This window comes from Struthio camelus, chromosome 20, assembly GCF_040807025.1.
Source record: "Struthio camelus isolate bStrCam1 chromosome 20, bStrCam1.hap1, whole genome shotgun sequence".
NCBI classification, from domain to species: domain Eukaryota; kingdom Metazoa; phylum Chordata; class Aves; order Struthioniformes; family Struthionidae; genus Struthio; species Struthio camelus.
Genome location: NC_090961.1, coordinates 4,888,139 through 4,910,061, shown reverse-complemented (window position 1 = coordinate 4,910,061; position 21,923 = coordinate 4,888,139). Strand labels below are relative to the sequence as shown.

General features: G+C 49.8%; 1 protein-coding gene across 10 annotated transcripts in view; it reads right to left on the bottom strand.

Annotated features, from left to right (window-relative positions):
* Positions 1 to 2,127: 2,127 nt before the first annotated feature.
* The window catches only part of VAV2 (vav guanine nucleotide exchange factor 2), a 168,211-nt gene continuing 148,415 nt past the window's right edge, over positions 2,128 to 21,923 (bottom strand). For 3 of the 10 annotated variants that reach the window (XM_068915165.1, XM_068915174.1, XM_068915166.1), the window contains 18 exons: positions 20,711 to 20,797; positions 19,832 to 19,917; positions 19,263 to 19,395; positions 18,558 to 18,572; positions 18,006 to 18,115; positions 17,300 to 17,401; positions 17,103 to 17,191; positions 16,217 to 16,233; positions 15,808 to 15,829; positions 14,292 to 14,419; positions 13,943 to 14,017; positions 12,672 to 12,724; positions 11,279 to 11,395; positions 10,350 to 10,437; positions 10,111 to 10,234; positions 8,857 to 8,943; positions 6,237 to 6,391; positions 2,128 to 5,426 (listed from right to left, as the gene is read on the bottom strand). In XM_068915165.1, coding sequence (XP_068771266.1) covers positions 5,379 to 5,426; positions 6,237 to 6,391; positions 8,857 to 8,943; positions 10,111 to 10,234; positions 10,350 to 10,437; positions 11,279 to 11,395; positions 12,672 to 12,724; positions 13,943 to 14,017; positions 14,292 to 14,419; positions 15,808 to 15,829; positions 16,217 to 16,233; positions 17,103 to 17,191; positions 17,300 to 17,401; positions 18,006 to 18,115; positions 18,558 to 18,572; positions 19,263 to 19,395; positions 19,832 to 19,917; positions 20,711 to 20,797 — 1,536 coding nt within the window. In that variant the 3' untranslated portion in view covers positions 2,128 to 5,378. The remainder of the gene's footprint in view (positions 5,427 to 6,236; positions 6,392 to 8,856; positions 8,944 to 10,110; positions 10,235 to 10,349; positions 10,438 to 11,278; positions 11,396 to 12,671; positions 12,725 to 13,942; positions 14,018 to 14,291; positions 14,420 to 15,807; positions 15,830 to 16,216; positions 16,234 to 17,102; positions 17,192 to 17,299; positions 17,402 to 18,005; positions 18,116 to 18,557; positions 18,573 to 19,262; positions 19,396 to 19,831; positions 19,918 to 20,710; positions 20,798 to 21,923) is intronic. The other 7 variants (XM_068915168.1, XM_068915169.1, XM_068915171.1 and 4 more) reach the window with 5 other exon arrangements.

Below are 21,923 nucleotides of genomic sequence, written 5' to 3'. Positions count from 1 at the left end.
TGCCCAAATTTCCCTAAACTCAGCGAACTAGTCAGTCAAGATAACCCTCACCCAGGCAAAGAAATGCAAACAAGTCTGAACTCCCGTTTGCAGTGGGGTGTTTTTGTTTGACAGGACAGAATCATTTCATCAGCATGTACTAGTTACAAACATAACCTTTGGGTTAGACATGACCTAAGGCAATACAAGCTGAAGTATGTGTTACAACAGCCCGAGACGTTCCTTGAGCTCGCAGCAGCGCTAGAAAAGAAGCTGAGAAAGTGGCCGTGCCTTCAGGCCCTCTGAGCACTGATGCTCTCATGCAATCACAGAGCTGGAACCGGGGTGGTTATTTTTCTGATCTTCAGTCCAATGTAGACAGGGCCTAAGCCAATTCCAACCTTTCCTTGTAATTCATAGCGTTAACTATGAACTAGAGGAGCGCAACAGTCTGTGCGTGCCAGCTGGAGTTTTCCAGGTCATATCAAACCTTATGGCTAATGCACAAATGAGCTAGTCAAGCATGTTGCAAAACTGCAGCTGATTTCAGTGTGCATGAGCCTGCAGGCACGTGCCCATGCCACCACCAGATGGGTCCACGTGCAGAGCCTGTCTTGCTGTTCCCCAGCATTGCACTTATTTGAATTTGGTCTTGGGAAAGCAATAAAGCTTGGAGGTGCATGACCCTAAATCAAAAGCAGCCTTGATCCAAGGCAGTCAGCCGGGTAGCCCCCACCATGGGCTTGGCTTTCCAGGAGGTTTATAATCCTGCTAAAGCCCTGGGAAGACTGCTCCTGCTGTGGTTGCGGCACCCGACCGTAGCTGTGTACAGCTAACAAATGCACCATTTATCCCTGCGGCATCAAACTTCTCACTCGCTCAGCCCCCTGGGAAGGTTTGCACCCATACTGGTGGGGACCCCCGTCACCATCGTGTCCCCAAGGATGGAGTGGAACCTGTCTATCTATGCCCAGGTCGCAACGCTGCAGCTCCACGCGCCTCGGAGAGCCAAACACCACTGTCTCTGCCACAGAGAAGCCAACTCGCAGAAGCCCCAGGGACAGGACCTCACATGAAAGCGGATTTTTGCATTTACCTGGTCTTGCAGCAGTGTCAGCAGCCATGGGGCAGCTCTGCACTCCAGCGTTGTGTTTCTGCAGTCCCATCATGACTTTGGGGTCCGATGCCGGTGTTTGACCCGCTCAGGGCGGAGGCAGTTGCTTATAGCTGGCAGGAGAGCATTGGGGTATCGAAAATCTGTATTTCATACGTTGTCTGTGTTGGAGAGCGTCTCTTAGACTGACTAGCAGTGACAGGGAAAGGGTTCATCACGGGCAGGAGTCATCACCTCAAACAAGGTTAAATATCTGGCTGAGCAGCACCTTTCCAAATCAGCACCCAAGAGCCTGAAAGTTCCCAACTAGTAACCCTCTGCAAGTCAAAGTGAACATGAGAAAACACTGTGGACTTCACAGAGCCGCAAAAACTTAATACATTATTATTAATTAAATCAAATGGCAGCTCACCGTGGCATCTCCTGTCCCTGTTCCAGGGTGAAATCTTCCCTTTCTTCCAGAAATGCCTTAGGTAGCTCTTAAGCAACTGTGGGATTTTTTCATCACTCTGGAAAACGCTGCTATATGTAGGCCAAGTGGGATTTCAGAATATGATACTCAGGAGTGAAAACCATGCAAAATTATGCTCCTTCTATCAATCCCCCCCTCAAATGGCTCAACTCATGCAGAGCACAAAAACCCCATGAAGCTCAAAGTCACGCAGCTGGGCAAGGAAGCGTGTCCTAGGCAGCAACCCAAGACAACTGCACTAGAAACAAGTAAGAGAGTTGTTTCTGCTAAGTAAGAGAGAGAGAGAGACGAAATACTGATAGGCAGATGATAGGCTTTAAAAACCAACAAACTTCAGCAATATTTCACTGAAAAAGCAAAACCTGACATTGTGGGAAGGCTTCAGACTAAGCTTTGGAAGGAACGTGAACACATATGGTTCGTGGCATCGATCAGCTTCAAGCCTGCGAGGGTCAGAAAGGACCTATCCCCCCGAGCACCCTCAACCTGCCTAAACCAGCCCTGCTCCCCACATCCCCATTGGAACCAAAAAGGGTTTAGCAACAAGAAACCCAACACGAAATTGAACCCTTTATGCAGGAAAGAGCGCATGTTTATTGGCAGTAAAAACCATGGTTGGAAAAAAACTATCAGCAAAATTACACTTTTTTTTTTGTTGTGGAATTTACTCCGATGCATTGTAACTTAAAAAGATCTGGAAGAACCACATGCAAAAGGGTTTCTAAGTAGCAGCTAAAGTTTCTATTCCAGCATTACAAGCTATTCCAAATGATTTCCAAATTCCCAGCTATAAACTATTCCATAAACAAACAGTTTTATCTTTAAATCCCCTCCACCCAACCCCACTCTACCCCAGTTAGTGCAGTGCAAAGGAAAAACCCAAGGAATTTACATATTATTTTCCAACGTATTCCATTGCAATTTTGAATGTTCTGCGATGAACTAAAATATATATACAATTTTCTCACCGTCATAAAAAACATTTCCCTTCTTATTCACAGATATATATTGTGGCAAATGGCTGAATAATTACTTACAAACAAAACAATCTTTTTAACAAGTTTCTTACAACAGTAAACACAAGAGAGATCTTTTCTGAGGAATGATCGATTTGGCTGGGCATTGGGAGGGGGGAGTCGCTCATCACTTATAGGCAGCTACTGCATCTATCACATAGTTCGGTAACTGGCAAAAGTTACTAGATACACTACAGGATCTAAGGAAGAGAGACGGCTCCTCATCTCCTGTGACAGAGACGTGCACGCTCTTCTAAAGGGGATGCCCTCACTGCCACAAAACAGTTTGGAAAATCAGGCGTTTTAAACAGGAGGGTCACATAAGGCTTTAGCAGTATCTGAGGCATACGTGAACCATCATGAGTTTTGTGTGTGTGTGTGTGTGCGTGTGTGTGCGTGTGTGTGTCTCATCTGCCTCAAATACACCCTCAGCTACACCAAAACTACAGAAAACAGAGCAGGGCCCTCAGGTTTGTGCAGGAGCGAGCAGAGGGTTTCAGAGCTCCTCGCTTGCTACACCCCAAGGAGTTTTCCCTTCCAAATGGTTCAGCAGCTTCTGCAAATTGACCTCCTTTAAAACATCCCAAGCGAGCACCGAGACGCTCTTGTTGGCTTGGCCTGGAAGAGGTTAGCACCAAACAGTACCTTGGTGGAGCCGTGAGCCACGTGCTGTGGCCACGCCACTCTCACCATTGCTTTGCAGAGCAGAACACAGGGTGGGAATTTTCCCTGGCCGTATGCTGAGTACGGCCTAAACGCTTGCAACACAACGTACCCCCCATAATACAGCGCAACACAAGAGCTTCACTGGCAGCTGTGGCCCTGGGAGTCGTGGAGCAAGGGGGCACTTGCTCGACTCCAGGCCCTGTTCAGGAGCAAAGGGCAGCAAAGCGACAGGGCTTAGGGCTCATCGCTGAGCAAAAAAATTTAGCTTCAAAGTTAATCCATTTCCCTTTTCACCAGTAGCCCCAAACTCTCCTCTTTAATATCCTGAGCAGGCCACTGCTGTTCCATTTGCAGGAAGCTTTGGCACCCTGGTGTCCCAGGCTGAGACCCAGGGCTGCTCTAGTGGAGGTCCGGGTGCACCCAACATCACCAGCCCTGGGCAAGGTCAGCATCCCTGCCCGGGCACTAGCGCGACGCCAGCAATCTGGGCTGGAGACTCAGTGCCCCACAACAAGGCCCCGGTGAGCCCCAAGGCCTGTTTGGCTGGGGAACAACTTCATGGCATGGAAGCACCAACTCCAAAGGGTAGTTACTCAAAGTGACCAGAGGGCATTTCTGGGGACGTGAAAATAGGATAGGGGAAAGCTGTTCCTTGTCACACACACATATTTGTTCGAAACAGAGCACTCTGCAAGGAAACTGTGGAGCTGGAGAGCAAAGCCAGTGCCTGGCAGAAGTCACTTGGCCTGCATTCCCACCTGACAGCTCTGCCTATCTACTACAGGGGGGCACAATTTGGAAAGCAACAAACTGAGAAGGACAGTACGCAGGACAAAGTGGCAATGCAAAGAGAGATGGTTCATCTCCTTTACAGCAGCAGCAGGTAACAGCCAGTGGGAGGAAGAGAAGGGGCAATGCTCACAACCCCCAAAAGTGCACACAGGTGGGGAAGAAGAGATGCTTTCACAACCTACTGAGATAAATCGGGATGTGACACTGTAGCCCTTACTCACGTGGGTTCGCCCCACTGAGCTTAGTGAGGTGGGACTTCTAACAGCTGCAGGAAAAGGCAATCACCCTGGCCCAGGCTGCTCATGTTCACAACAATCTGGGAGCGACAGCATGGCAGATCCGCATTCGCACACCCTCATTCGCTCCTGTGTGTGTACCTGGTGCTCAGGTGGCTTCCAAAATCCTTGCTTGGCAAGGCATCCTTCCCGATCCTGCAACACGATGAGACCTCCTGCTAACCAGCGGGACCGGTCAGCATCCAGGGCTGTCCCCTACACCCTGAGCAAGTCTAGTGGGACTAAAGGTAGTTTTAAAGAAAATTGGCTTGGGATGCCAAAGAGGTTTTTTCCTCCCCTGCCTGGACCTGGAGTTCCACTTCCAGACTGTGTCTGCTGGTCAAAACTGCTCCTTGTTTTGCAGCTGGCATCCATCCAGAAATAACAAACAGCCATTTCCTTGTTCCAAGTACGGGTGTCCCCGCTCTGCTCTCTGACCCCAGCCAGAGAGCAGTGGTGCTGGGTGCTGCTGTTCAGCCTACCAATCAGGCTGCCCAAATCATCATCCAGTGGAGTCCGTTTGAGCGCAGGCAAGACAGCTTGGCAGGTGGGAGACTGCATCTCCTCGTAGCAGGGGCTGCATCACTCCCTCGCCTTAGAAATTTGAAAACGCTCACCTTTGCACACCTGGGCACCAGCCCAGGAGCAAACTTTCAGGTTCACCCTCCCACCAACACCATGGTGGATTTTAAAACACAAACAAGTTTGGACACCATCCTCTGGTGGTAACTGCATAGAGTCTTTCAGCTCTGTCCATGCAGGGGGACCGTGGCTTTCCCAGGACTCCTCTGCAGCTGCTACACAAATGTTATCTGATAGACCATGAATCTTCTATACAAGTGACACAACCAAGGCCAGCGGCAACCCCCTGATGCACGCGCACACACACACACTGTACAGAGGAACTGATTGCTAAAGAGTCTGCAAGAGACGTGCTGTTCTCGGCAGTACTGGGAGACGTCCACCTGTGTTTCACTTGGAGCCTTGGGTGTTGGGACAACTGTGCACGGTCTGCAGCGGCTCGTTCTGGGTGCTCGATGACTTTCCACCAGACATCTCCACAATCATTGTACCCCCTCCTCTTCCACGTATGTTGAGGGAAACCAACCAACCTGTACGGTAAACAAGAGGGGTGAGCACAAAATTCAGGAGCAGAAGGGGCCTCCTGTCCCAGCACTGGGACTATTCCCCTGCCGCCACGCTATGATCCTGGGGAGCTCTCTTGAAGGACCATTTGTGCGGTGCCGGAGGTGCCCACTTCCCCGTGCTAGATCTCCTGATACATGGTGGTGACTGGGAGATGGTGCAGTCATTACCGTCATTTGGTATCGCAGCCCCAGAGCTGCCAGCTGTACGTAAGCCCTTGCAGCCCGCACACAGGCTGTCAGCAAAAAAGAAGCGATCAGGGCATCAAAAACCTGTTCCCAGTGCTATGAACTCTGAGAGAAACCCAGGCTGCCCACTGGCCTACTGCTTTTTTCCAGGATGCCGAGCCTGTCGCTTGCAGAGCCATTCTGGCATAAATTCCCCACATGCCACCTTAAGGAAGAGCAGAGTTGGACATTGCCTGTGCTTGTGTGCCTGCCTGGCCACAACCCTCTCCCATCTGCCTGCATGCCTCTGGGTGTCACGTGTCACTGTCAGACACAGCACTGACATGCGACACACACGACTTGTGGTGTCTGTTTACGTGCTGGTTCTTGTGACATGGCAGTACATCCACAAGCCAAAATAGAGCAAGCGTGAGTTGGATGCAGCCCCCTGCCCCCATCCCTTTGCTGTTGGGAAAGCATTTTTGGGGGAGGCTGCAATCAGACAAGCTCTGACCAGTTCTGCGGGTTAACAGCAGGGAGGACCACGCGCTACAAAAACGAGTCAAGACAGTATCAGCAACCGCAGCATCAGCTCCAAGCTGCACTTACTCTGCCATTGGTCTCCCCCTTCCACCATCCCTGGTCGCCACCTATCCTGCTGTAGATCTTCACCACGTCGCCCTCTCGCAGGGAGAGCTCCCGCATGTCCCGTGCTGCAAAGTTGTATCGTGCCACTGCCGTCCCTATGACTCGTGGGGTGAATACTGTGAGTGGACAAAGCACAGGGAGTTGGGAGCTGCCCTGCCGTGCAGGAGCAGCCGAAGCCTGGGGAAAGCTGGGCTAGGTTCAACCTGGGTTTTCCACCACGGCCCTTGTTTCTATTGCAACGCCGTGACCCAGATCGGCTCAGATGTTAGGGCTGGCCTTGCGTGAACTTCTCAGCCACAGGCAGACCCGGGTGTCAAGGTGAAGCTTGCTTCCCCCTGGGTTTCAAAAGTCTTGGTGGGGCTCAGTTGGGCAAGCCACTGTCTGCTAAGCGGCAAGGGGACGGTCTACAAGGGGCCATGAGCCACTAGCAGGAATCACTGCGGGGAGCTGGGGTGATAGGCATTTTTGTGAGAAGGACAGGAGGTGGTGGAAAGAAAAGATTTCGTAGGATTAAAATGATCATTAATAATGAAATCATAGAAAAATCCTTTTCCTCCATTACTGTCAGGTCTGGCTGCCTTACAGCTCCCAACACCTGAAGGGGCCACATCATCAAAGGGAAATTTGGCAAATCAGTTTGTATTTAAGGTGCTTCACAGTTAGGAGTTACTGGGATTAGTCCCTGCAGCCGAATCCCCCAGGGGTGCTGAGCAAAGCCTGTATGTTCTGCCTTGAGAAGGAATAAGACGCTCATCTGGTATCCTCTCTGGTTTTTGTCCCTGCCAATGACCAGGAGAGGGGCCTTGGAAACTTGGTCCCAAAACAGCCCAATATGTGCAAAAGTACCCTGGCAACCATAAATCCCAACTGATAATACAATTTGTGATATGAAACATGAAGCCTGAGATGCCCAGAGACACCAGGAGAATCACAGATGCTCCTCGAACCTCTCATTCTTGGAGTTGACAAACAGAATCAGAAACCGATGCTCAGCTGCTGGCAGGGAGGGTCACACTCCTGCCAAAAGCCCTCTTGGGAGCCTGACCTCCACTAGTGCCACATGAACCTAGCACTGTCGATCTTTGCTGCTTCAGGCCAGGAGAAGCTTGTAGGGGAGAGGGAAAGTGGCAGGAAGGTGTTGGTGTCCCTTGCACAAAGGAGCAGTGGCAAGGAGGGGAAAAAGCAGGAGAATGGCTTAGCTCCTCTGCCCCGCAGGTTGTCACCTATGCGGGAGGAAGGAGAGCTGGAGGGCAATGGTGGGAGGGACAGGATGGTCCCCGTGCACTGCTGAGCGAGTGCTCCAGGGCAAGCAGAAAAAAAAATCCAAATACCTGAAATGCACCTTTTTGGCATTTGCAAAAAAAACCCCAAAAAACAAAACAAAAAACCCCACCCTGAAGGAATTCTGTGTTTCAGTGAAGCTGCACTGCTGTCCCAGGACTTTTGAATATTACAAAGCTATAAATTTAAAAAGTTTGCAAACCAAGGTTGAACTAAGTTTAGGGAAAAGCTTTGCCCAGGTTTTCAGCTCTCAGGATGGACAGAGATGAGGATGGCAATGGAGACAGCCCACACACACAACATACAATCACTGGAGGCTCGTTCGTCCTCGCCAGGCAGCCGGGCTGGAGAACGGAGCAAGAATCATGACAGCTTTGAACTCTTTCATCAGGAGCTTGCTCAGAGCCCATTTCTGCATAAATTAATGTTCTATAATACTTTTATGCAGAAGTGCAGTTAAAGGATCCCAAACACCCAGAATTATTTTTCTAATTCCCTGAAACATTAAGTGTTCTTCCCAAACACGGCATCAAGAAAAGTAAGCATGCCTTTGCAGATGATTTTCCCTGTGCAGCCTAAAGCAAACACTGAAAGGTAGAAGCACAAACAGGGAGAAATGAATGGGCACATTTTTGCTCTGATCTCTAAATAGGGAGGAAGATGCTAGCCTGCAACACATTTGGATCAACAAGGTTCAAAGGCCAGAATACTCCCAATGCTTTCTCTAGGGAATTTGAGCCACAAAACAGATTTGACAGCACAGGCTCTCCCATCTCCACAGTAAGGTGCTCCTGAGCAGGCTCAGATAGCAGAGCTCAAAAACTGCCGGACAAAGATGTTCTCCTTGTGCAGCAAGGAAAAACAACCTTGAAGATGGTGTGATGCCAATGCTCATTCTGCGAAACACATGGGATAAGCAGGTCAAGCTTGAAGTACATCATGAGATCCCAATGCACTAGATTTACTTTCTCATAAATTTTCATCCCCTTTCTCAATAGTTACAGCTCTGGCTCCTCCTGCATTGTTTTGGGGGAGAGAGGGGGCAGTGCATTTAACTTCCGGCAAAGTCATGATCAATTGACTTTTTTTTCCTTCTCTCTCCAAGCTATGCCCCCGGACAGCACTGGTGACCCCCTCAAGTGTCTGCGGGTGGAGAAGGGGCAGTGGGGTCCACGCGGGTCCCACTGGTGATGGCTTTCAAGCTGGTGATGGTTGTAGCCTGGTAAAGGCAGGAGGTTTCTCCCTCCAGAGAAGGACCACTAGGAGGCACTTCCCTCCCAGGAAAGGAAGGTGCTAGTACCTGACCAGAAGGGAGTGGAGGAAGTCTGAGAAGAAAAGTTGAGGCCCTGAGGACTGAGAAAAGAAAAGTTGTAGGAAGCGCAGGAGGCTGCAAAAAGGTTAGAGAGAAACAGAAAGAGGCAGAACACCAATTAAAAAGGAAATTAAAAAAAAAAAAAAAGCACAACGCTCTCAAAGCCAACGGGGGAACACAGTGCAAAACACGCGGCAGGTCTTGTGCAAGGGCTCGGGACGGCAAGCGCTCGCGGCCAGTGGAGTGGGCCAGGGCTGGTCTTGCCCTCGCAGGAGACCAGGGCAGCTCTCCCTCCCAGGGGTCTCAAGACTCCTCTTTATTTTCTCCTGATGGAAAATGCCTCTCTGAACCAAGTGAAAATTTCATACTCCCAATTCATCCTAGGGTTGTATTTCATTGGAAAGGAAACTTAATCACTTCTTATAATGGTTTTTCTTTGGTAGCCTTTTTAAAGATGGAAAAAGTTTTAAAAAATACATTTTTTCCCCATTAAGAAGTTAATTTCTGCACTCAAGCTTTCAGGTAAAACTTACCAATTTGCATTAATGCAAATTTTGCTTTTCATTTGTTTCAATTTTTTTTTTTTAAACCATTTCTCCCATCAGCTCAATTAAAGGCAACCCACTGGGATTAAAACTGTCACAAGCGACATTGGAATTGGATCCATTAAAACCCATGCACAAAAACTTATGTGGGCAGATAAGACACAAAATATCCTGCTAATGGTGAAACAGATCACTGTTCATTTAAGCACAGGCAGATGGGTCTAATCTTGCAGTAGAAGATGCTCTCCTGGCAGAACCAAGAGTGCTTGCACCATATAAAATGATGGCAAACCACTATTGTGCACAGTTTGGAAAACTACAGGGTGGAAAACAAGCCACAGGCAGCGAGAACCCTCCCTTGGAAGCTGCCACCCGCTACAAGGAACCAAAACAAGCTGAGAGAGAGCAAAGAGAGTCCCCAACTCAGTGTGGTCCCTAAGCACCATCTCCACACCTGCGAGACCAGTTTTCAAAATACTTAGTGGAGCAGAAGCCTCGCTTGTGAAGTGGGGGCTCAGGCCCACTGTGGGTGCATTCCTGGAGATCTGAGAAGCAAAATCCCTTCTGGCCTCCCAGCAACGCTACAAATCCTTTCATTTAACAGTGTTCCTACAGCTTACTGCAAGCATGCAATTTTCCTTTAAATATCTGAGTTAGGTTTACTGGTGTCCACTACCACATTTAACCTCGGTTTTACCTGGAGAGCGGGTGAAGGTCCTGGAGGTAGAACGTTCCCGAGATTTGTACGGGTATTTTAACGTTGTGTCCAGCTGTTTAAAACTCTCTTTCAGTGAGTGGTTCTGGTAGTATTCAACCAGCTCCTAGAAAGGACAAAGGGGCACTCGGTTACATGAGCGGTGCCCTGCGTGCTTTGCGGCGAGCCAGCCATGGAGGCAGGAACAGCATGGGGGGTTGAAAGTGGCTTCAAAAGCATACCAGAAGGCTTTCAAATTTTTTGGCTTCTGTGATGTGAATCCAGTTGTCCTTCTCCACTACCTTAATGTGCTTCACTTCCTCATTAAATCTGCAACAGGAAGCAAAGACATTCAGAAAACGTACACCTGCGCCTCAGTGTTGTCTCGCCCCATGCAAGGGGCAGACCCTCTGAGGACACCATCTGCCCTCCAGCCCCACCACTTTCCAGCGGAGATCTGAAGCAGGAGGGCAGGTGATGGGACGTAGCAGCAGCTCCACTAGCTGCAGCCACTCAGGAAGCTGGGCTTCCACCCTCATGCAACGCGGGTGGAAGGAGCTGGGTGCAAGGGCTGTGCTTGTGGAAGCCAAGCGGCACCCTCAACATGCGGATGGCTCTGAAAGGTGCCTTGCAAGCTACTCTGGACGGCGCTGCCATGCCCAAGCAGCCACACAGGCGTTGCAGCAGCAGTCTGCTGCTTGGACGTCTGCTCCTCAAGGACCATGGCAGGAATGCTCCCAGCTTCAGAGGGCCCTGTCTGCATCTCAGCAGCACTTTGGCTCTTGCTGCATTCCCTGTAGAGGAGCTTCATTACTTCACCCAGCTAATGCACAACGCCAAACGCAGAGGGAACTAGATGATCCCATCCTAATCCTGGGCAGCAGGACCAGAGAGATGTATGTTTCCCAGCTTGCAGATCAGTGCCACAGGACAGCACTTGCCATTGTCAAATCAGGAAGGGAAGTGTTTTCTGCAGAGCATGATGCAATGGTTGCTGCTGTCACTACGGCTTTGGCACACGAAGCCTTTTCTTGAGGCAGAGCTGGGAAAGAGGAGAGCACGCCTCTGCCAGGACTGGGTTTGTGCCTAAATGCTGCCGGCCTAGTGGGAAGACGAATCAACTGGCCATGCACCTCACGGGTGTAACGTCAGCATTTGCAGTTGTACTCACTTAATACTGATTGCAAAGCGCTCAGCCTCTGCCGGCCTCTCTCGAATCAGGTAGGTGCCGCTCACGTGGGACTTCAGGAGGTTGTCCGTCTGCTGCCGCTCCATGTTTCCTGCAAACCTAAGCCGATGGACGTCGTGAGATGCCACGCACGCAGGGCCTGCCCCGTGCCCAACCGCGCCACAGCGGCTCTGCGGCCCCAGCAGCTCCCCGCGTTGTGCGTGACCACTCCTCCCCTGCGCGATGAACTGTGCTGCTCCACGTCTCTTAAGTTTTTGCCTCTTCAGGGTAATGGCTCAAAAAGTAGCTTTCAGAGGCATAAAGGGCCCTTAAATGTCCACCTCTCTGTGAAAAGCCAGCACGTAAAAGCTCATTGCATCCATGCAAATCCCGTTCACTCTCTCTTCCCCCTCTCACTACATGGCAGTGAGGCTGCCAAAGGCAAGCACGCAGGAAGAAGAGGTGCCGTCTCTGAAGCGTGCACCATCACAGCATGAACACTCATTCAGAGGCTTTCTTCACGGACCAGGGCCTCTAGAATTGTGCACGTTCATTTTTTTAATTAAAAATTAATGAATATTTTAAAAATAGGCATGTTTTAGCCAAAAACCTCTATCCTTTTTAAAGGCAAGAAGGCTAGGCAAGTAGAGAAACAAGTCTCATCCAAAACTTTGTAAGCAGAAATGAAAGTGCCCAGAGACATATAAGAAGCTGTTTAGCCACTGCATAGAAACTACTGAATGATGTGGAGTGCGACATCTTGCCTTTGAAGTCTCTTATGTTTCCAGGGCACCTGGAAAATCCCACTAATTGGGAATGGGTCTGCAGGTGAATAAGGCTTCAGCAAAGGTTGGGGAGAGGGGATGATTTAGATCCGTGAATTTGGAAAACTGGATGGAGCTAGGGAAAAGCAAAAGGAGGCAAGTGAAGCATCAGCCTCTCCTGCCAAGTCTGCCAGAGCCCCGGTATTGCTTCCTCCCTCCCTCAACTGCGTGCGACTGCCAGCGAGATGGGGACTCAGCACCAAATATATGGGAGAGGGGAAGAGACACCAGCGCCTCTCCTTTTGTCTGAGCCCCCCTCACCACAGTCAGGGATGAAATCCCCACCGATGCTGCAAGATCTGGCTGTAGAGCTTCAGCTGAGCTCAGGTTTCAACACCGAAAGGCAAGTACAGTGCGTGGCCAGGCCAGCTCAGCCCCATCTCCTGCATCCCGCTTGGCTGCCAAACATCAGTAGGGGATGCAGGAGGAAGAGCACTTCCAAAGCACATTCATAATTTGTTATTACAGACTGGATTTGTGACAATGCAACAAAATTAAAAAGCAAAGGTGATGTATCTTTATGTCCAGAGAAAGCCATTTGTATCGTGCTGTCCAATTAAAGGGCGACTCACCAAGGGTACGCCGTGTAGTCTATCTCTCTCGACGGAGGCCGGCTGTTGGGAGGCTGGAGCAAAGAGAACATCGCTCATTACTGCAGAGCCCAGCGCCTAATTAGGTTGTAGATCAGCTGCGAGATGCTCCTCTCTATGGGAGGGTTTTTATGTGTCAAGCAGTTTCTGAATTATTGGCCTCGGGGTTGGAGGACAGTGCTATAATCAAGTACTTGCTCTCTCATCCTCCCTATCCAAAACAGCTGTGAGAAGCATACTGCATTTTTTTCATTTATCTGAGCCTTTTGTAGCGGGGAAGCAACTGACAGCTTTACAAAGAATAGTTTAAAAAAAAAAAAAGTACAGCTTTTCTGTACTGTGACTGATCTCAAAGTACTCTGCTACCAAGTCCGCACCACTGTCTTTTGGCAGAGATCTGGACCTGGTCACGCCAACCACGTGTTTGGGAACAGAGGGACGAGACTGATCGTTGCAACTGATGGTTGCAAGGAGACTTGCAACCATGGGATAGGGAATCTACTTTCTCCACTAATTCTGCCACAGTGAAAGGCCTGCTTTGAGAACCATGGGCTTAATGGAAAAAACAAGCTCTCTCACACACGCAGGCACGTTTTGGCCCAGTGATGGGCTGAATCAGTTTGGTCTCAAACTGCCCCCACTGAGGAAATCTTAACCACCCAGCAGCTCGCCTCATTGAAGAGGGAGAAGGAAAACAACATGTGTTTTGGTGAAACAAGTCAACGTTTTCTATCAACACTTCCCACGTTGGGCAGAGACCGGTCCTGAGGGAAGACGGTCACGCTAAACTGCAGGTCTGCGTTTTCAACTGCTCTCACTTGAAAATCTTCTGGGCTCTCACAGATAGGTATAAATGGAGGAGAATATGACTGCTGTCAGCCAGGATGACTGGAGCCACCGGAAAACAGAGCATGGAAGTCACCAATAATCCCCAGAGGGGGGCAGAAATACCGTATCGTTGTTTTAGTACTTGACTTCCACCCCCTGACTCAGTGAAAGTCAACCTCAGAGGAAGCCGCAAAGCTTTTTATTTAATTAAATCAAGAGGTAGCAGCACTTTGATTAAACATCGGTTGCTAAAATCTAAAAACAAAGTGGCCACGAAATCCCACCATTGTGGGAAGAGAACCAGGAAAGGCACCATCAGAGGGAGCTCCAGCAAGGTCTCCAGCAAGACCCACCAGCAAAATTTCTGGCTGTAAGCACTGTACCATGCCAACCCAGCATCGTTAGGTCTGGTTTTAAGCGCTTACCCTTGCATCAACAGGACAGGGCTTTACCGACGAGCTGGGAAAATAGCCTGACTTCTTTGTCTGCAGCAACCTCCCCTGTAAAACAATGAAGGCTGGCATGAGCCCAGGATACGTGCAGAGGAGAAGTGGTTTTGCTGTGCAGGTCCAGGGAACTGACCCCCTGCAGCGCCTGGAGCAGGCCCAAGCTCTGCACGTGCCTCGTGGACCCCATCGTTCCTCTGGGGAGGCGCCAAAACCCCGGCACATCCTGGGGCTACTGGAGAACCAGAGAACTAAGAGGGGGCTGAGACAATCCAGAAGCCACTGGCTTAAAACTGGTTGGAAATCTCCCATAGGGAGAGGCTCTCACCTCCCACCACTGCGAGTCCGGGTCGCCCCTCAGCAGTTCAATCACATCTCCAGTTTGAAACGTGAGCACTGGTTTCCCGGGAGGAGCGGGGTTGCCGTGGTAATTCTGAACTGCCACCATTTTAGGACCTGCAAGAGAAGGGGAATCATTTTGTTATCTAGTCCCCCTTAAGAGAAAACAAAACAAAAAGCCCCTCCGACGGCTGTTGTTCCTTATCTTGTGAACCGCAAATGTGACAGCCCCAGCAGGCAGGATTTGGGGGCAGAAAGCGGGCAGGATCAGTGCCCACGGCATGCAGTCTCAGCTTCCAAAGTTGCATGGATGATTGAGTTCAATGAGCAAAAATAAATCAATGAAGAACAGAGCCAAGCCAAAGCTCCAGCTCCAAACCCTGCACCTGGACTTGAACTTTGCTGTTTCAGAGAGCCTCGTTAGGCAATCCCTGACTGGCACCAAATCATGCTAGGCTCAGCAGTGACACCCGGGATTGCAAAAGAGACTAGTAAACACTCAGCTTCCATCAAATTTCAACAGAACCTGGGACTCGAATGCCCCTTGGCCCCTGGAAGTTTGCAGCCAAAGTCCGGTTGTCTTGCAAACAACTGCACATTAAATAAGCTTTTGAAACTGTACTAAAACCACAGTGTTTATCTTCCAAATGCTTCCCCACCTCTGCCTTCAGCTGCCTCCTCCCTGCCTAGGGAGAGCACTGGGCCCTTTCAGTTTTTTTTTTTTAACTACCAGTTTGAGTAAGCTTTCTTTTTTTCCAGGCTTGGCTTCCTTCAAACAGAAAAAGCACAAAAACACAAATTGTTCCTTCTCCTTCAAGACAGAGCATGGGCAGGACAAGCCCAGCAGTCTGTCAAGGTTCGATTTAAGCAAAGAAACATAAAAAAAGCTTTGCAACAACCATCATGACCAATGATCCCATCAGAGGGCAGTGCTGGGAGCTGCACCATCACTACAGTCCGCCAGGGAGATGCTCCTGCCGGAAGATGTTTCCCCCGGGCCTGTCACTAACAAGTGTCTCTGCTAGGACAAGTTTGGTTTATTCCAAACAAAGATTAGGAACAAAGGAATTCCCTGAGCTTTCCTTCTCTGTCTTGAGGGGAGGGAATCATTCGTGTGAGGGGTAAAAGTCGTACTAGCATGACAAGGCAGGTAAGCGGCTGAGTGGCCCAAGCGCAATAAAACAAATGGCACGGCACGGATGGCTGTAGCAGAGGAGGAGCGAAAGCCCTTCTCCAGCACGGCAAAGGGCTGAGCACAGGGAGAAGGGTCTTTCCGCAGGAGACCCGCTCGCAACTGCTGCCTTGGGAAGCAGAAGAATCAGACACCCCTGAACGCCATCGCTTGCTGTGCAGACCACATGGGGTACCCATCTGCACCAATTAACCCTCCTTTCTGTTTTAGGAAGCTTTCTCCATCCCCCATGCTCAAGCTTCACTGACACCTTCAACCAAAATCAAGACGCCTTCTCCCTGTTTGCCCTCTTGCAACACAACAATGCCCTTACCCGGTCCGGCGCCCAGGGACTCCTGCAAAGAGAGAGGAAAAGGTCTTAGTGAGGACACAGCAGTCTCTGTTCTCCACACGAGCACCCGTTGGAAGCAACAGGGATGAGAAATCATCTCCTCTGGCCTCACTGGCACGTCCCAAAACACAGGACTTGCTGCAGCTGAGCGCTGGCACCTCCCAGGGCCAGCGGCACGGAGACAGCAGTGCCGTGCCGAGTGGGCCAGTTTTAGCCTGGAGGAAAGGACGCCTGTCTCTAAACCTGGCTCGCCGTTTGCTGGGACCCCCCGAGGCTGGTGCCAGCCTCCTGCAGGTAGCAGAGAGCTCACACTGCAGCAACTGAGCCTGGAAGGGCACCGGCGCTCCCCCGGGACAGAAGGATGTGTGAAAAGAGCCATCACACAACATACCTGGTCTGCTGAAGAACCTGTAAGAGAAACAGTGAAATAAATGGTTAATTTAAAAGGCAACAGACCCCATTTTCTGCTTCTCTTGACACTACTGGTACCAATAAAATGCCATCAATACTGAAACATCTTGAGCAAAGAGGCAAAAGCAAGAGGCCGGGGGTAGCTCTGCCACCAGGTCAAGTCTCTGCCCCTTTCCCGAGTTTACAAGATGCAGGGGAGGGACTGGAACTGGACAAAGACATTTTCTCATCTTGCACAAAGTTTTGAGGTTTTGTTTGTTCCACATTCCACTCCCTACCCAAAACTTCTCAAAGCTTCTCCATGAAAATCCACTGCAGCTCAGCCCCATGGCAGAGAGCTCAGAGCAGTGGCCAGGGCTTTCGGAAATAAAGATGTGAGTCACAGGTTTGCCTCGTTCAGCTCAAGGACTTAAACTTTGCCTCCCACACCTCAGCACAAAGGGGTATTTGGGAATTGGAGATGAGGTCTCTCATTCTCATCGAAAGTGTTGTCCCCGCTATACCCGGAGCATATCTTCCTGCTTTCAAATAACTAATGGTTTCTAATGAAGAAATCATCAGCCAGCCCTGGTAAATACCCTTGCAGTTTGCTAGAGGGCTTGATGCATCCCATATAGTATGCAGAGTTTCCACAGCCCTCTCAAATACATGGGATTCAACTGTTTATTTTTGGGGTTTTGGTTTGTTTGTTTTTTGAAACCACCAGCTATTATGAATTATAGCCCTGGGAAATGGGTGGGGAGTGTACTCAGATTTTGTTACATGTTTAGTGAAAAGCTGACAGAGCTTCTTAAAGAGAATCGTTCAGATCATTCACATAGATTTATTTCCTTGTCAAAAGCTCCTAATGATGTCAAATAACTTACCAATCTTGCAGGGGGGAATGACTTCCAAGCATTCCTTATGAGCACCTGCTCCACATTTTGGGCAAAGGTAGCCCTGGTAGAATGTTCCTCTGTGCAAAAAAGAAGTCAGTAAGTCTTAATTTCAGTCCCAGCTTTGAGATTTTCTTTGCATGTTTTAATAAGATTTGATACAGAAAAGCTACAAAGATATTGCTCACCTTAGGAACATCTTGCATGCTTTGCAGTTGGTAGTCTTTTCAAATGTGTACATCTGAAAGTTATGGTGATTTGCATTGGCTTTCTCTGGCTTTATGTTGGACCTAAGAGATAAGAGGACGGGGCGGGGGGGGGGGGGGGTTGGTTATCAACCTGTCCCTCTGAGTCTTTCGACACTCTGATCTGCCACATCAGTTGCTGTCTGCAAATTTCAGTCAAAGTTTGGAAACCACATGGACTGATAGGAAATCAAGTGTAAAAGCAAGCTCAGGGCTTGTGTTGAGAGAAGATTTTGCATATTCAACTTCCTTTGACCCTCGCCTGAGTCAGCCAATACCTCAGATCCACCCATGGTGCAGGTCGGCATGGTGCTAACCCCTCTCCTGAAGAGGACTAGCTCCCTGCAGCGAAAGCTCTCCTTCAGGAATGTTTTACTCTAGCACAGCTCAGTTCTTCACACATCCATCCCTTACACCACAGCAATTACTGCGGATGTCGGTTCAGACATGCACCCGCTCAATCTTTGGCGCAAAAACTCAGGGTGGGCGATTTTGTGCTGGAACCGAACTCCCTTGCGCGGTGCCCTGCCCGGGAGGTCCGAGCGAGTGCTGCGCTCACGGGCCTCGCTATCAGAGCTGGGCTCTAGTAATCTGCTAGTCCCAGGCACCGTTGCCCTTGTGCTCTGTGACAACAGCCTGCCACGCTCACATTGCCATTTCAAACTGCTCCATCCACTTCCTCTTCATTTCTTCCGTCTTGCAGAAGAACTGGAAGCCCTGCTTTCCTTGGAGGTGAATTAGGTAGAAGCCGTACGACCACTGCAACAGACAACGAGAGAACTGGTGGACCGCTGTGCCCTGAATACCCAAGCAGCAAAACTTGTGGCACTTTTATTCAGACATCTCAATAGCTGGTTTCAGTGCCTTCCCCCTTCTTTACTTCTCAAGGGCTATTGAACCTTTCTAAAGATAACAGTAGGGAAGAAGGAAAAATACCTCTGCATTTCTACAGCACATCACAGCCGATGATGCACAGATTGGCTTTGCACCGTGCATCAGGGCCAAATAGGATTTCATGGTGGCAGATGAGAGAACTCAGATTTTTCTGCTCCAGTGGATCCTCCCCAGCCATTATATCTCTCCCTGACAGCAAGTGACAGCCCAGGAGGAACATCTGACCTGCCCAGTGCACATATGCTCTGGCTGTCTCATCACAACATTGCACAGAAAAATAAGAGAGAAAATTGTGTGCTTTGCTTACCATTTTTCCATGAGACTAGAAAGCATAAGAGAGCAAAGTGGAAATATATTTCATTAAAACACAAAGCTAGCAGCATTTCCTCAGCATCCAAGTGACAAAATCGGTTATTCTTACCCAATCGTCACTTATCCCATCTGCACGATACCTCCTTGCATAGCACATAAGTGGATGGAGCCATTAAGCTAACAGGTCCTTGCTTAACTGATTGCTGGGAGGCCAGTCTTCCTTCACAGCTGCTGACTAAGTCCAAAACCACCAGCAGAACAATATTCTTCTAGTGGCAGCCACGCTCTATGAACGCTGATTTTGGCAGACCGGTCGGCAACGCTCACATTGCCTTTCCAAGCTCCTCCACCCAGCGCCTCTCGGGAACGAGAGCGTCTGGACACCCTGCCCTCTTCTCCACCCCGCCTGACGTTTGCTCTCTGCTGGTCCCTCACTGCCGGCTGGGCAGAAAGCAGGGAGCAGCTTCCGCTCTCTTAAGTCAAATCATTCCAACATCTTGACGGCTGTTTTGCAAGGACGGAGGTCAGAGGACCGAGCCCAGCCTCATATCAATAAACATTTCCCAACTCTCTGTAAGGCTGCCCTGAAATCTGAGCCTTTTTTTTCCAGCTTTTTGCAAGCTCTATTTCTGTTTTAAAAGGCTAATGGGAATATGCCTCCAAAACGCTCTCCAGCAGAGCTAGTCCCTGTTCCACCTACCTTCTTAATATCCTTGTTGTTCATAGGGTCGTCAGTCATCTTGTGGAAGAGCAGCTCAATAATTTCTTTCAGCTCATAATTGTATCCTTTCCTTTTGCAGACAATCACCACTTTATCAAATAAAAATAAATACCTGCCCAAAGCAAAGAAACAAGCAGTTCAGTCAAACGTCTACTTAAGTTCACCCTTCAGGGACAGCATTTGGAGAGCTCTGCAGGCCTTCTTCCCCAGCCAGCAGAGTTAAATGCTCTAACTGTGCTGTAATTTTACATTGACGATGCTTTCTGACTCGTTAAACGAAGGGCGCATTTTGTTTGGCAAAACGTTGGGACCACTGCTTTCTCTCAAAGAAGAAATTTTGATTTGCATGTTTCTGTAGCTCTTTGATTCCCACACAGACCATTGATTACAAACCAACACCTCTGGCTGTGTCACCCCTAGCAGGCACTTGCCTGGTCCTGCTTCATTACAGACAATTAATAACTGCCCTGAGGGACCCTCTGTTGCTCTCAGCTGTCTGTACCACTTTTTTTTGTTTGTTGTTCAGGAGAACGCTGTTGCGCACTCACCTGTCCTGCTTTGTATGGTTCACTATGGAGCGGACCTTCAGTTCACCGTCTATCTTCGGCCTCCCAAATTCCTCCAGTTTCACTTGCTGCAGAAAGCAGAGCACAACTGAGATTGAGAGCCAGCTCAGCCCCTCTGAAAGCACCTCAGGTGGCAGAGCCCGCAACGCATTACCCTAGGGTAAAGCGCTGCCGCAGGCCAGCTGGGCCTCTGCAGCTGACCACCCTCCCCTCCGCGCCCCGTGGCAAACGTGGGAAAAAACTCATTAGCTTGAAGCTCTTCCCTGAACATTAAACTAATGGGCTTGTTTGGAGCTAAAAGCATGTGAGCGATCGGTCGCTGGGGCTGGTCGATGAGCAGTAACGGGATCGGGCGTCCGAGGCCTCTGGAGTTTGGGAGATGAGATTCTCCTTAAAATATCTGGCTGAAGATTTGAGATTACGTGCATGTTACACATGCCAATCTTTTCCCAACGTGCCTTGGTAAACTTTCAAGTGTCAGAACATTTAGTCGACCTCGCTATCCTCCCAGCAGCAAAAGCAAACTCACTTCAAATAGCAGGCAGATGCCTGAGAGCCTACTCGGGGAATCCTTGAGTCCCCCGGCACTGGTGACATGGAGAAAAAGTCTGAGAAACATTTTCAGTGTAGCACCACCAGCAAAAGCCACCATATATCACAGCCAAATTGATACTGTGATATAGCAACTGTTTCTGGACTGCCAGCAAAAACGCTGTAAAAGATAGGGGGTCTGTCCAAACACGAGAGCGTCCGTCTGAGATGGCACATCGGATTCAGTAATAATTGCATCGAAAAAGCAGAAATGACAATGATGGTCAAAGGAAAGTTGGGAGTGGGAAGAGAGAGCATTTTCCAACTTACCAGATTTTCTATAGAGCTCTGAAATTCACTTATTTTCTTTAAAGTCTCTTTGTCTCTCTTTACTTCATTTATGTACATGGCCAAGTCCTTAAGAGAAAAGTGAATATTGATTAGCATCTTCCAGACAAAACTAGTACTTTTATTAACAAAGAAAACCCATGACCGCTGTTCCCTGAAGACACATCCCCTCCCTTCCTCAACACCTCGGGAGCCGGAGCACAAAGCAGCCCGCAAGAATTACCACTGCAAGCTAGGACGCCGCCAACGCAAGCTTTGCCAGCAGAAGAGGAAAAGCGGCTCAAAATATTTCTGCAGAACGGAAAACAAAAGCCTGTCAATGAAAACTAGGCAGAAGCAGGCCCCGCGAGCCGTCCGCGAGCGCGGCGCCGGCAGCGCCGTGCTCCTGCTCTGCCTCCCGCGACGCCGGGTGCAAACCCGTCCCCGTCCTCTGCCCCCTCTTCCCTTCGCAGGACTTCACCAGGCGGGTGATGCGATTTTACCCATTTCCCAGAAGAGGGCAATATGTTAACTCGGCCCCGCGCAGGCAGCAGAGCCGGGCTCCGGCCACGCTGACACACGGCTTTTACGCGGCCCAAGCCGGAGCCGGCGCGAGGAGCCGAGCGTCGCCCTCGCTCCTCGGCCCGCTCTCCTTCCCCTCACAGCTTTCTTCGCCAGAATTACCGCCTTCCCCTCCGGATACAAAAGGAACAGGCTCGTCTTTGTTGGCAAAACACGCGCAGTCCGTCTGTCTAGTGACGGCTTTGGACGCTCAGCTGAGCGCTCGCTCTGACAGGCATGGACGCTTGCGCGTTCCCGCGCTCGCGGCGTCGGGGCTCAGCAGGCGACAGCGCTCGGACGCTCGCAGGCTGCTCTCCCGGGAGCACCCCGAACCCGTTGCGAGAGCCACGTCTCCAGCACCCCTGGATTACCGACATCTCCAACTGGACAAATGCTGTTCTGTAAAATCAGCAGACTCTCAACAGACCTTATTCTGCCTGGAGAAATTCCCTGCTTGCCCAAATTTTGACCCAAAGTGAGAGAACCCTACCCTGACACTAAAAGCACTTCTTACATCCCCAGGAGCACGTTTCCTCTGCCTGCGTGCTCCTTATCCGGCCCCTGCCTGCTTTTTCTCCACCATAGCTCTTGTCACCTTGGATTAAATCTGAACACGGAATTTTTTAAGACATCCCCTCAGGTTCCGACCTTCCTC